Source organism: Temnothorax nylanderi, unplaced genomic scaffold (genome assembly GCF_030848795.1).
Source record: "Temnothorax nylanderi isolate EJ_2023f unplaced genomic scaffold, tnyl_v1.0 TNYL_tig0098_pilon, whole genome shotgun sequence".
NCBI lineage: Eukaryota > Metazoa > Arthropoda > Insecta > Hymenoptera > Formicidae > Temnothorax > Temnothorax nylanderi.
In genome coordinates this window covers 173338-189321 of record NW_027249160.1, presented here as the reverse complement: position 1 = coordinate 189321, position 15984 = coordinate 173338, and the positions used below count along the sequence as shown (strand labels likewise).

General features: G+C 33.7%; 1 protein-coding gene across 5 annotated transcripts; it reads right to left on the bottom strand.

Annotated features, from left to right (window-relative positions):
- Positions 1–1742: 1742 nt before the first annotated feature.
- Positions 1743–15538, bottom strand: Edem2 (ER degradation enhancer, mannosidase alpha-like 2). Of its 5 annotated transcripts, none has more exons than XM_071711457.1 (18): positions 15206–15538; positions 14627–14754; positions 14500–14545; positions 13074–13174; positions 12873–12912; positions 12673–12785; positions 12391–12544; positions 11202–11330; positions 10908–11079; positions 8847–9004; positions 8677–8781; positions 8198–8542; positions 7961–8122; positions 7791–7889; positions 7391–7699; positions 7093–7306; positions 5291–5403; positions 1743–5179 (listed from the first exon to the last, which is right to left on the bottom strand). In XM_071711457.1, the coding sequence occupies exons 1-18, from the start codon at positions 15326–15328 to the stop codon at positions 3476–3478; spliced, it is 4215 nt and encodes a 1404-aa protein (XP_071567558.1). In that variant the 5' UTR covers positions 15329–15538; the 3' UTR covers positions 1743–3475. The 5 variants fall into 5 exon arrangements, with proteins under 5 accessions (XP_071567558.1, XP_071567559.1, XP_071567561.1 ...); XM_071711458.1 differs by having other exon boundaries at positions 14882–15537; XM_071711460.1 differs by having other exon boundaries at positions 14627–15132; positions 15206–15537.
- Positions 15539–15984: the final 446 nt, after the last annotated feature.

Sequence of the window (15984 nt, the reverse complement as noted above, 5' to 3'; positions counted from 1 at the left end):
TTTTATTTATACTTACACTTTATTATCTAGGAAATATAATAAATAAAATAGTAAAATTAATAAAAGCATACTTCAAAAATAAATTATATGTATGCAGTATATTTTACGTGCAACAAGTGTATAATACAAATTAATAAAAGGACCCCGCACATTGTAAATGTAATTAAAAGTGGTTCCGGTCAAATTGGCTAAAATTGAAATATATTGTAATTTAAGTAGGTACCTACTGATCAAAATAAGTTTAATTCCACTGACACAAAGTCCGAAAATTAAAACTATAAGATATGATGGCTTAATGTGTGTGCCACTGGAGTTTAAAAAATGCTTATTTTTGATATCTCGGAAACTATCAAAATTAGACAAAAAATAAAAAAAGTTCTTCAATGGGATTACTTTGAGATGATTTTCGGCGCGATAGAACAGTACCCTTCCGTCCTGGATTTCGAGGGAAAAAAGGAGAGTTAAATTTTCCAAATAAAAATTTGCTACAAAAATAACACCAATCGATAGGGCTCGAAAAGACGAATCCAACAATCTATCTTTTTATATGTTTATCGTGAAAATTACGACCACAGTGAATTTTTGATAATCGATACTCTTAATTTGTAGGCTATTTTCAAAAATTCACTGCGGTCGTAATTTTCACGATACTTAAGCATATATGGAGGGGTAAAAACCACAGTGGTGTAAGTTAAATTTTTAAAAATATTTTCTCGTGCATAGATGCAATCTGTACAATATATAAATTGCATCTATGCACACGAGAAAATATTTTTAAAAATTTGACTTACACCACTGTGGTTTTTACCTCTCCATATAAAAATATAAATCGTTAAATTCGTCTTTTATTCGAGCCCTATCGATTGGTGTTACTTTTGTAAGGGGTTTCTATATCAAAAATTTGGTTCCTCCTCCCCTCGAAATCCAGTACGAAAGAATACATCGCGCTGAAAATCATCTCAAAGTAATCCCATTCAAAGGACCTTCCTTGATTTTTCGTCTAATTCTAATGGTTTCCAAGATATCGGCATGGACAGATTAAATCGAACACCCTGTATATAACATATTTTTTGCATGTACGTATTATTTATCAATTAATATCAGTGAGAAAATAAGATTTTAGGAAGAAATTATTTAACTCCATATAAAAGTTATATTTGTTCTTATCACACATGATAAAATTTGATAATCATATCCTAACATTAACAATCTCACATATTTTCTTTTAATCTTTTTTTTTATTTCAACATGTATCTTTCAAAAAACCACTTGTGTAAAGTGATAAAGTTTAGATGATATTTTTATATGCACTATCAAACACAACAAAGAGATATAATCGAATCAATATACATCATATCTTGATAATATTAAGTATTTGGCATCCATCAGCAAATTGTTATTTAACATCAAATAGTGAAGACTTATCAAATACTTACATGTACATACAAAATCTATATTTACAAATTGATATATAGCACATGTAATTATTTAACACATATTTAATTGAAACTATTGGTGTAATATTAAAATCAGTAAAGCTATTACCTATATATCTATGTGCATCGTGCACGTTACATTATCATTAAATTATACATGACATTATCACTGTTACAGACGATTTCGTTATTACTCGTTGTTAAAATATTAACGCTATTCGTAAAATATATTCATGTATTATTGTTATACAAATTTACAAGTAAAAAAAAAAGTATATGAAGCGGGAAGTTATCAAAAGATCAAACTTATTCCTATTATGTATTTATATCATAATAAAATTTACATTATATACATATAACATTACATTGTACACACACACACACACACACACACACACACACACACACACACACACACACACACACACACACGCGCGCGCGCGCGCGCGCGCGCATGCACGCACGCATACACACGCACATAAATATTTCTTATATATTATATGTATTGACATTCTCTGTACATATGTATTTAAGGCAAACTTTAACTTATAAGTTGTAACTAAAGTAAAAATGTTTTATTGTTATTCTTCTTAAAACTTTGTTTATTACCAAATTATATATAAACATAGACTTCAATGTATTTTATCAAAAAATAAGGAACAATGCACTCTAAAATTATAACAAAATTCTGTATAGATCTTTACATCTGTTTAATGAATAATTTACAACAGTATGCAATAGTATGCAATTGGTACAAGGTTTAATATTGCATAATTCCAGACAAGATATCATTTTGTATGTATATAAATTCATTTTTAATATTATACTCGTATTTATATCAACAAAAATAATTATTAAAGTTTTTACAATAAACTGAAGAAATTATTTGGTACATATATTTTTTTACACTATAGTATATTGTGCACCAAGGGGAGAAAGCAGCGTTTTTCAGACGAGTGTGAAGTTTGCCGCCCGAGCCTTCGGCTCGGGCGGCAAATCACACGAGTCTGAAAAAGCTTTCGACCCGAGGTGCACACGATATTTTTCACAACACTTTTACGGAAAGTTCGACTTCCATGTCTAGAGAGGGGCGAGAGTGGCCATTTCACGCCAGGGCTTACTTTTCTAGGGAGGAAAGTGGTTACTTTCCGCCCGCTATGCCGTCCTGGCGTGAAATTGGCCACTTTCGCCCCTCTCTACAGGCATGGAAAGTCGAACTTTCCGTGGAGGTGTTGTGAAAAATATTAAACTGTATCATACGATAAATACATTATCATTAATCATGGCACATCTTTGGAGTAAAAATAATGTCAAAAGAAGGATAATAACGCGTCTTCGTTCTTCCTATTCATGATACGGTATACTCTCACACCACGGAATTATCAGTGCTATTACTCTTTAGATTTACAATTGTATGATACAGTTATAGAACAACATTTGCAATTGTATAATACAAACTGCAGAATAGATTCATCAGGACTGCTTTCATGGAAGAAAGAACTTTGCTGCTATTGTATTTCAGCATATATATAGAATATTATACTATAATACACAAAATGTACACGAATTAGCGCCTTACTTGGAATACATCCTCACAACCAGTTTAACACACGTGTGTCATACAGGTAATGTCCATGATACCTATATATTCCACAAATATCTTTCTTCGAGTAACAAATTGCAATAGATTTTCTTGTAAGCACCAATTTAGAATCCACAGATTCCTTATAGTTATAATATAGTAGCAGTATAATCTGACATTTTTACTTTTCTTATCGGATAGGTCGGTATAATCTTTCTAGAATACCTCTTGTATTGTATAGATACAGGGTAGGGCACTTAAAGTGCCCCACTTTCAGAGATAACAGCTTGTAACACTCTAAATGTCCCACCTTGTACATAAGTGTCAATTAAAATTGACTATACGCACATCTAGATCACAATGCAAAAATATCAGTTGTAATGCCGTAGCCTTGCGGCCATTGGGAATTCTGTTTTTGCATAATAATTACAATTTAGTCTAAATTTTAAAGCTATTGTTATAATTCATCATCGATATGTTTAGCTCTACACGATTTTGGTTTAGCTTCCTTAACTTTGTCTTCACTCGTAGACTTTTTCTCATCGTATTTTACTTTATTGGATACCGTGGTACTATGTAGCATATCTGTAATTTCTGATTTTTTTTGAAGTACTTTTTCGTCGTTAACAGCCCACACAGGCTTTTTAAAGTCTTTCAATAAATCAGTGGATATAACATTACTTTCAACTGGATCTTTTCTATTAGATGATTTTGTTCTTAAATCAGCCTCGTAACTATGCTGTACATCACTAATGTCTTTTTGTAATTCTTGTAATAAAGTATGTTTTTTATTGGGAGAAGCTCTCCTTATATCGGAGGTATCCGTTGCCACAGACATGCCAGAAACATGAATCTTACCGGTATCACTCGATCCAGAGTCCGCAGATGACTCTTCTTTTCGTTTGCTTTCTTTAGTGGCTTCTTTGAGTTTTGCATCCACTACTTTTGTTATTCGCAGAAAGTCTATCTCTTCCTGAAAGGTACCTTGAATGTTATTCTTTCTGCTTTCGCCTTCGCTCTGATTCTGAGAAGAATGCAGAGTAATTTCGTCTGATTTGACGACATTCTTATCCTTCTTACTTTCTGCCGCGATGCTTTTCGATTCGTCGCTTATATCTTCATATTTTTGCAAGATATTTTGATCAGAATATTTGACAGCTTTTTCTATTTCTGTTAATATGAAATATTCGAAATCTTCCAGCTTCTCAGCATTCGATTCCTTAGTTTTTTTCAAGGCTTTAATGTTTTTACTTTCCAGTTCTAATTTGTCCCCACTACTGTCGCTAATAAATTCCGCAACTGCCAAATTATTTTCTTTGGTTTTTCCAAGTAGATTTTCTCCTTTACGTATATTTTTTAAATTTTTTTGCAAATCGGCGATCAGTATGTCGTAATACGAGCTATCTTCTACTCCCGATTTCTCCAGATGCCTCTGCACTCCATCAATTAATATTTCTTGATATGTAGTATGGACCTCTGCGTGAATACGATCCAAAAGGGCGACATGTTGATTGACAATCTCATCTTCCTCATCAAATAAGTCAATTAATAAGTGACGTAAAACCGAATAATTTTCCACTTGCATGATGCCAGATTCCGAAATTTTTAGCAGTTGTTCCATTTCGGGCCTTACAGATTTCATACTCTTCAATTTCGTAGCTACGGTCTTTAAATTCAGCACCATAGTGTCCATGTTAGTAAGTAAATATTGTTTTAATAGCTTCTGCTTGTTTAGTTCCAGTAACTGTCCCATCTTTTTAATAGACGAGTTTGGCGCGACCACAAGTAGCTCGCTTAAGAACCATCGGACTTTGTACGATAGTGACCTTTGGGTAAGCACACCACGCGCCTTGTTAACCCAATTATAATAGCTTTCCAAGATGAAACTTCTGATTCTTATACCTTTGTTCACTTTGGTGTTGAGAAATATTTGATTGACAAATACTTCTTTCAACTGATGCCACAAGATCTCTATCGGTGTAGAGGCAGGTTCTAGGACAATAATCGTAGCTTCGGATGCGGCAGTAATTCTGACTTCACCACCAAGCGAATCCTTGACAATATCTGCATGAAAATAATGAAAGTCAATAGCGTCCTCCTGGTTTTCTTGTGATTCAATTACGGGAATCATCATATCCAAATTGGATGCGATAGCTGTCGCCTATAAATATACAGAAATTTCATGTTTTTTTAAGTTTTAAGTTTCAAGTTTTATAAAATATAAAATATAATCGTTGTTAAAGACTTTAAACAAAGAAAACACCAAACAAACCTGTGGAGTCATGTGTCGATTGAGAAATGATTTTAATGATCCTTTAAAACGTTCGAATAGTGATAGATCAGTAGGTGCTTTAAGCTGAATTTCCTCCTTTGAAGAATATATCCCTGTAATCACATGTATGTATAAGGAAAGAATATAATTAGTGTTATATAATTAGTATTTTGTCAATTCAGAATAATCAAAATAAACTGTAAGTATGTAAGCTGATTTTTAACTATAAATTCTTTAAATACCCTCGACTTAATTTTTTTTTTTTTTACAAAAATATAGAGATACCAATAACTATTTTATTGCAAGAGATAATTTAAAAATAAAAATTGTTCGAATAAGTCCCAAAGCAACTATAAAAATGTTTAATTTTTAAATAACATTGAATAGATGTTACTTCAAGAAATTCTCAAAAACACATCTCATTATTCAATAGAACTGTTCAAATGGAAGTTGAAAAATTATGAAAAGATAGACATCATTAAATTTTCATAAAAGAGAAATTTAGATTGAAAAAAAATGTTAATGTTTATTATATCTTATTATTCAAAATGCATATATTTTACATTTAAAAAATAATAAAAATACATTACTGTATAAAGTTAAAATATATGATTGTTCTCAGTCTTAAAATATTTCTTGACTTTGGTGCTCATCTCTGACCGTCAAATCTATATCTCGAGTTTCGTACATTCTAATCAGAACTTCAAAATCAGAGAATACTTTAAGGGTCGGCAGGAGTCACGGTGGAGACCTCTGTCGGGTTGGGTTAGCTGCGAGTGGCTGCGAGTCCGTATTTTATTTATTATAAATTTTTAAGAGCAAAAATGCAAAATCGGGCTCTTTAGCGTACTACAGTTGAGCTTACTGATTAAGAATATCCTAAATTGAATAAGATTCATTCGATATTTTGGCTAAAATCTTGTTATTACGAATTACGGATTCGCCTAAAGAGCCCGATTTTGCATTTTTGCTCTTAAAAATTTATAATAAATAAAATACGGAGTTAAAGTGCAGTTTAACGTGCACTTAGTGCATAAAGTGCACCTGAGTGCACCTGAGTTTGCCTGAGTCTCCTGCCGACCCTTAAGATTAAAATCAATTTTTTACTTCTTTTGTAGAGCAATTAATTTTTATAATTATATGTATGCTATATATGTCTGTTATTGTTGGATCATATCTTTTAAGCTATAATAAATAACTCTATTCTGTTAATTGCTTCCATATTTAGAAATTCAAAAAGCATTTAATTCTCCTTTCTCCTTCTCGCTCTATCTCTTTCTCATTTTTGCTCCTACTCCCTCCCTCCTGTCAGTAACCATCGACCATCTTGCCGTAAGATAAAATGAAACAGTTATCCCGGCAAACGCTCTCTCTCTCTCTCTCTCTCTCTCTCTCTCTCTCTCTCTCTCTCTCTCTCTCTCTCTCTCTCTCTCTCTCTCTCTCTCTCTCTCTCTCTCTCTCTCTCTCTCTCTCTCTCTCTCTCTCTCTCTCCCTCTCTCTCTCCTCTCTCTCTCTCCTCTCTCTCCTCTCTCTCTCTCTCTCTCTCTCCCTCTCTCTCTCTCTCCCCTCTCTCTCTCTCCTCTCTCTCTCTCTCTCTCTCTCTCTCTCTCTCTCTCTCTCTCTCTCTCTCTCTCTCTCTCCTTTCCCTCTCTTTCTCTCTCTCTCTCCCCCTCTCCCTCTCCCTCTCCCTCCCCCCTCTCTCTCTCTCTCTCGTAAATTGCCAACTCCTGGCTTCACGTCGTAAACGGAATGTTTGGTCTATTTATATATGTCGTATGACATATTTAAATTTCAATAATTACCAAGTGTGACGGTAAGGTCGCCATTTGCCACGTTAATAGCCTTCATAAGCTCAGCCGCCTCAGTGAAGAAGAGGAAGACGACGGGTATCGTGACATCATCCACTTCTTTTCCATCGCCCGACATTGCAAACATGGGCGAAGTTGCCGCACTGGAACCCGCGACATTATCCAATACTATTCCAGCGAGAGCACCAGCTTGTTGAATTCTCCGTGCCTAGAGCCAAATATGAAAATATAAAGTTAGATTAGTTAGAATATGAAAGGCCGATTTGGAAGAATGTTTTGCGGCGACACGTACCTTCTCTATGAACATGCAATTTCCACGATCCATAATCACTATTTTGCCCGCTAATCTGTCCGCGTTCAGCAGATTTGTGCAAGCTGCAGGTGGATATGTAAATATCACTTTTCCATCAATCTTATTCTGTAACTCAGGTCCGAACTGCGCTGGTCCGGCTAGCAATGTAACTTTCTCCGGTGGATTTGTGTTAGGCTTTATAAATGTTACTGTATGCGGCTTAGTTTCCGGTTGTATTTGCATTTTGGTGAGCTCAACCATTTCTTGCATGAACAATAATCCTTCCTCTGAATCCTGTGGTGTCTTTGCCTTTAAACAGACGCGTTATAATTCATCATATGTAAAAGATAGCAATAAGACATTGTATGATTTACACTATTTAACGTAACAAATAAATTACATTAGAAAATGTGTGCAAAAGTTGAATCCGTCCATCTGCTAGCGTCAGAGTTGTTATTCCCATGTCACTCAACATTTTCAGATGCTCCAAATTATTCGCCTGTAGAAAAAATCCTCAGATCCTTAGATTTTATCGAAAAATATATGAATACAATGTAATATAATGTATACCTGAAATTGCGATGCGCTTAATCTTCGTTTGATTGATCGTCTCGGGCAGACATCCTCGACCATATTTCTCAGAGGTTGCCTCACCGATGCCGGAAATAAGTGCAAACTATTTGGGCAAGTACGGTCAAATTCATCCACATGCACAATATCGCGTTCAAAATCCTGTTTGATAAAAAACATAAAATATACAATGTTTATCATTATCGAATCAATTACATTAACTACACTGATACTTACAGATGAGACATTTGTCCTTATAGAAGCAAGAGTGAGCGGCAATAAGTGACCTTCGGTAGTAAAAATAAATTCGTCCAAGTCTAAAATCAATTCGCCTGGTTCCGCAAATAATAAAAATAAGTATTTAAATGTCTCGGACAATACAAAGCTATCCATTGTGTCATCATGTTTGTTAGTTCTAACATCTGATACGGCTGCATAACCACATGGCACTCTCGCATAAGTTTGCAGACTTTTGAGTACTTTACGTCCGACTCCCAAATAATAATGGTCACCTGTGGCTCGATACAAGAAATAGGTTGATTCTAAAAATTCTGGTCTGAGTGGATGATGTCCCCAATGCACCTATTTTTGGATATTTAGATATCATTTAGATTACATATGCACAAAACAATATAAAATGTAACAAACAACCTTTTTTACGTATTTCAATTATAATTGTAATTATAATTGTAATAGTTGTAATGTGCAATATACACCTGAAAATCGGTAGTGAATGCTTCCGGTATAAAGTTATGTCTCTGCATGACTTGGTACAGCATTTCATGCGTTTCCACGGCAGGTTTGATGTCACCTTTGAGAACCTGCAAAACGTAAAATTAAATGAGTAAACTTTTTTTTTTAATTAAAAGTAAAATTAACGATATACCTGTAGACCTGGCCAAAAGGCCAATAAAGCATCCATAAAATTTTTCGAGTTGGTATTCGGTCTATGCATATGTACGTCCAACAACATAGGTCCTTGACTAACATACTTCATTACAGCTTGGTAATGCTTGTTAAAACGGCCTAAGTACTTCTCATCACCTGCATGTAATACAAAGTATTATAGGCTGCGTTCCTTTTGATGCTTTCAGCGCTGTAAGCATTATTCTATCTCCGTTGCACATTGAATATCAAATAGAGATGGAGCGACGCTTTCAACGCTGAACACAGCCTATATAGATGCTCTATACATACATGTACGATATATACACACATATATACAGGGTGTCCTAAAACCACCATATTTCCTCTTAGTGGCAGATTTCTTAGAATATTTCAAGATAAAAATCCAAGTGCAAAAATGTCGAGGCTATAATAGTTTTTAAACGGGATTGCGATTAGATTTTACAAGAGGAAATACAGTGGTTTTAGGACACTCTGTATACACATATATACATATACGTACATATGTATATAAATATACAGGGTGTTCTCGGGTTAAACCTAAACTTGAAATATGAATTTAGGATCTTAAGGATGTATCGGAGGTATAGTCTTAGATGTATCGGACCTAATTTTCAAAGCGCTACCAAGTGGATACAAATTTGTGAGAATGTTCTTTTAGTCTTCCTGATGTGCTACAAAAAAAGTAGAAACAAATCCACTAAACGGTTGCTGAGATATAACGATTTTAATTTTCACTGATTTTACACGTATTCTTATGGGAAGAGACGATTTTGACGGATAAAACAGCTAAAAAAATGTTGAAGGAGCGCTACCAATATTTTGAATTTTTTGTACATATAGTATACGAATAGATGAAAATATCTGCCAAGTTTCAATTGTCTTCACTACACCGTTTTAAAGAAATAAATTATAACTTTGAGATAATTGTGCTGTCGGCACGAATGTATCTCGATGAAAAAACACTTGTAAAGTAAAAAATACCTTTCTAGGAGTAAAAATAAGACTCCTACTATCATTTGAGTATCTTACATCTAGATTTACTATGCGTTAGGCGTAGATATTCAAGTATTTCAAATTTCATGCACTTTTGTCTAAGATTGTACCTCCGATACATCCTTAACAAAAACTTGAAACAAAAAAAATTTTCCTCTGAAGGTATGTTGCGAGCATACCTCCAGAAGAAATTTCTTTTGTTTTGAGATTCTAAATTCATAACTCAAGTTTGGCAATTTAACCCGAAAACACCCTGTATATAGGAATTTTCTACATATTTAAAATTAAAAATATAATAAGTCATATAAAATCAATTTTAAAAAATTCTATTTACAGTCTGGAATCTTGGTAGCCTAATGATAATATTGTGTGAATTTTGTATTCTTTTTTCCAAACTCAGCAAACTGCGCACTGATTTTTTTGTCAGTCTTTAAAATACAGCTTTTTGGAACAGTAAACCTACATACTTAAATCGGTAATCAATTTAACTTTTTGAAGCTAATAAATATCCTTATTAAAATCACTGTAAAGAATTTATTGCGAAAAATATCACCCCAACCAGGATCTGGAACTACAATCCATGACATCTTTATCAATTTGACCACTGAGACATGTAATGACATTTGTCGGAATAACTGGTTAATAATATAGTTCTATTTGATAAAAATCATCAATAACGTTGATGTTTTCATCTCTCAACACATGCTGTGCAAATAACATTTACTTCACACATCACATTTCCCCAGTAAAATGATAACTTTTCTATTTAATGCGGTGCGCAGTCTATTAAGTTGGAATATATGTATATGTACAGTATGTACATTATAATTCGTTACTTCTTTACTTAAGTATAGAATATATGAACCCCAACACCTTGTTACGGCTCAATGCTCCATTTTTCTTCGATTGATTTCTATTTAATATATATATATATTTTTTATATTTGGTAATTTAATTTGCTAGTTTATTTGATAATTTAACTAGACAATAGTATATGTATGCGCCCATATATAAATAAATAAATAAATAAAATATAAATAATTACCAAGTAAAATATATGCCTTAAGACAATATTCATAATAAGAGTCTATGCCAGCGCCGACCCCAGAGTCTCTTCGTATCCAATCTCCAGAATTGACATTCAACACAGATCCCATTAAGTCTGTACCACGATGTCTCATTCGCCATAAAACGTCCATAGCTTTTTGTGCTTTTTCCTAGAGAAACAATACTTATCATTTACTACTATCTTTTATTATATTTACTATATTTACTACATTTAGTATTGATTATCAACTATGAATTATACGCATCGTGTCATATGCATAGGATATTTTACCTCGAAAATCGGTTCACCTGTTAATCGGGATAAAGCAGCCATTTCTAATATCATACTACCTGCACAAGCAGTGCATGTTTCCCTTGATATTTCCATAGGAACTCCTTTCATACCATGTTTTAAATTTATCTACGAGACATAGAAAATATTAGATATTGTTTACCAAATATGCAGTATGCTTGGCTGAAATTGAACTTAAGATCTTAACATATCTATCTTATATATTTTTGTAACTGATTATAAGATGATAAGATAAAAAAATCTTTACACAAAAGTTCTTTGATTTAAAACCATTTACATAACGATAATAAAAAAATAAAATAAAATAAAATAAAATTTTGCATCATTCTATCTGCAAGATTATTTATTAATTATCTTCTCTCTCCTTCTCCTTTCCTCCCTCCCAGAAAAAAAGGAAGAAGAAAGGGAAAGGGAATGGTTATAACATGTGTGCAAATATATAAATATTATTAAATCATTTTAATTAATCAGATCTTATTTTATAAACAAAAATCTCAATCTTTTATTCTTAAAATACTCATTAACATTATGGCGCTATTAATCGTCATCCGTGAACGTATTAAAAGAATAATGTGTACATGCTTATTATGTACACATACATCGCACATTCATTCAAATATGCGCTTCAATGCAGTTGTGAGACCGCTGAAAGATGTACAAGAAAATATATGCCTACTTAAGTTCATATATATCACATACATTCAAATGTGCACGTATGTCCATATGTGAGAGCTGCGAATGGGACTTGAGAGAAAAACTCGTTTTGCGTGTGTACGTGTGACTGAAATCTGAACTCGCTTTGCGAAAAAAGTGACATTTTTGCTGTTGAGATTTCGAGGTCTCAAAATTGACTGTATCGATCTTAATCAGACAGGTTGCAAATTACGCGCGCGATAAAAATTATGTAAAAAAAAAGACGATACATTTTTTATTATGCCTATAGTTTCTAAGATATCTTAATTAAAAGTTTGATTTTGATGTAAAAACTCCAGATAAGCTTAGTAGTACCATGTTGTAATGACATTAATATAATCGTAGTGAACATAGTCATATTTTTTATGTACTTTGGCATCGCAGTGCTGTACCGCTTGATAAATGTATGTTGATACATTTATCCAGTATAACACTCCAGTAAAATACGTCGCATATCATTATGTATCAAACTTACTCTGCCATAAGGTATTCCAGTAGTTGTGTTAAATGCTGGTAAAAATCTAAATCCTAAATCTTTAGCCAAGTCCAAAAGTTCTCCTCTATACCATGGCATTATATCGGCTCTCTGTTGTAAATATTCGGCCAATATATGACCACTAAGGAGACCTCTGTAAAAAAACAGCAAAACAGATACCATTTAACATAAAAATCTTATAATAAATAATGTTTATTAGTATATTTTTAAGTAAACACTTGATATAAAAGCTTTGATTTTGATTGCAATAGTCTCACTTACCCAAGCATTCTAATATTTGTTTCAAATAAGGAAACAATAACATCTGTATCAAAGCTTACATCTCTAGCAACAAGTTTGACTGCATTTTCGAATTCTTCCAAATCCCCCAGTACCTAATATACATAAAATAAAATTAATATATAAATAGAATTAGTACTACGTCATTGATATATCAAACAATATTTGTTGTTACAACTTACCACTAATGTATCCAGTGTATCTACCAAAGTAAGTGAAAAACTGCAAATAGTACGCAAATTAGAATAAGTTATGTTATCAGTAGCAATATTAATAAGAAGTAATAATTATCAAGAATTTAACCGAAGCATAAAGTTATTACAGAAATATAATCAATTCATATTTCATATAGATACTTTTATAAATAACATTTAGTTTCTTACTTTCCCAATGTAGAATCTATATCACCCCTATTCGGTTCAGAGCCTCTATATCGTCCTTTGCAGCTTAATGGCATCAGTTCATCAGCAGGATATGCATTATCCTTGAAAAAAAATTATAACAATTACAAGTAAGTGAAATACGACAGGCTCTGTTCTGTAACTCTTAACGACAGTTTTGTTATCGTTATATTGTCGTTGCGCAGCTTTCTTATCATATGTAATACCTGCGCAACGCAAATAAAACAATAACAAAACTGTCGTTAAGAGTTACAGAATTCCGCTTCTGTAGTGCAATTCTGTAACTCGTTATGCCGTCGTTATGAGCTATAACGACAATTGCGCAGCTTTTTTACCATATAAAATATCTGCGCAACGATAGTCGATACCTCATAACGAGTTACAGAATCGCACTACTGGACTGGATCTTAGTTGTCTAGTAATATTATTCGCGTGAAATTTATGGTTACCCGAGATCTCAAAATCTCGGGTTACTCGTAACTCGTCACGTCGCGTAAAAGAGTCACGGTGCGGTCTCGCTTCACGTATACTTGGCGCGAGATACTACCGCGTCTCTTGATATTCTTCGCAAATCACGGGCTATTACTTTCCGATTTGAAATGCAATCTCAACTAAAGTTAGAACAGCACAATCACATAATTAAATTGATATCAATTTAATTAATTACGCTAACGCAATTCGTTAGCATATTAGCAAAGTTTAGGCTATATAGCAACTATATAGAAAAGGATACAGAATATATAGAAAATGTTGCGAAAAATAATATCCTGATCAGGATTCGAACGTGGACCTCCCTCATTCCATGACGGGCGTCTCAACTAATTAGAGGCATGTGATAATATTTGTCGCAACAACAGGTTAATAATAGACATATAACAATCATTTTCAAGTGTTATGAAAAGCTTACTTATATCTATCTATATTAGAATGTCTATTTTGGCTCAATATGAAAAGCAGAAAGTACCAATTTTTTAAAGAATGGTTTTCTCTTGTATACACACTTTAGCTATTTATAACTTATATTTACATATATATGAGATATTACTATTATTAACCAGTATAATTAACTGTACGTTATTTGTGTGAGATGTAAAATACACTCCAGTCTTAGAAATTCACTGAGTAAAACTTTTTTATCGATCAAATGCTACATAAATTGTTTTACTTAAAGAAAAATCTTTGCATTTATCTTTATCTAGAAGATATATAGAATATTATCAATCTTTATTTTATTGTAAATCATAAAAAAATTGAGATAATATTGGGGTGTAAAATACACCACATGCGAGTAATTATGTAAAAAAAAACCTACCTACGCAAGTAATATAGGGTTAATTACATAAACCAAAAATAAAGATATATATATATATATATATATATATATATATATATCACAAATATTACTTACCATGTATGCATTATATGCATGATAAAACATATCCCTCGCTTCCTCTCTGTAAAATATAATAGTATGATTACGAAAAGTACAATTCATAATAGAGATTTAATCATGTAGGGTAATAAATAATACAAACTTCAAAGTTTCTCTCTCCTCCTTATTCATGTATTCCGATGGATCGTCTTTGGATACAGCCCATAATGCCTGTATGCTACATCCCACAAACAACAGTCCCCAAATAAGACCATCGCAAGCCATTGTTCGCTAAAAAAATAAATTCTCCTTTTTTGTCAAGATCTCAAGCTCTTAGTAGCACACATGGTCCACCAAAAATCTTTCCAACTAATCTATCTCATTTCGATGACCCCATTTTATCACAAAAAGTACGAACAGAGAGTGCACCATGTGAGTTCCCTCGAGATCCTTTCCCGTCTCGCTTATTTCTATCTTTTTATACATAGGACGCTATCGTTTCTTTTCAAATTGATGACACGTAGGGTATCACGTCACATTGAAGGAGGCTTGTGGGGTTTCATGGACCTGCCACTTTGGCTGATCAAATGGCACAAATAGACGTAACTCTCATGAAATTATTCGGTTGCGAGCGATTTAAGATCAATAATCTTTCGTCGAGTCTCTCTCCTAGTAATCGATAAGACATCAGGATTCATTAGAATGTAATTAGCGAGCGGAAGCAAGAATTTGTAGGACGAACTGTTGTCACCGGGAGATATAAACAGCAGGCGATAGGGACAGCTGATTGTGTATTTTCATCAAGGCCAGATGATGTGGCTGCGGTCGATTCGCCGAGATGGTTTTTCGTTTTGTAATGCGACATACACGAGTTTCACCAATATGTTCCTCGCGAATTCGCTCGCTCTTCGTTTCCCTGGATGATCTCAACGATTTCCACAATAACACATTAATTCCTTGTGCTTCGCCCTATTAACTCACATGACAAGTGGCGGTGATCTCTTCACATTTGACACGATTATCGCCATTTAATAACCTCTAACTAATCTCTCGAAACGAGTGACCGACTGTACCTGCAGTAGTATGTACATACATACATATGTATGTATATATGCATGTAACAGGCGCTCACGTGACCACGTCATTTGGCCACATGAAAATCGGTCCGTTTCATAGAAAAGGATAGAGCGCATGCGGCCTAGAGACCCTATCAAAGTCCAGCCAACTAGTTAGGCTGAGTTTCCACTGAGCGCGTCACGCGTCGCGTCATGTGTCGTTAACCAATCGGAACATCCCGTCAAAAATAATGTAACAAAATACGATGTTTTGATTGGTCGTGACGGATGACGCGACGCGTGACGCGCTCAGTGGAAACTCTGCCTTAAGGTGCGATTTCACGATGACGCTCGACGCTGGATTCGAGCGTCAAATCTGGTCACGTGATAGATTCAGAGGGACGCGAAATATAACCTAACCACTGGATTGGCTGAAATGAGCGTCGAGTGTCAAAGCTAAACACAG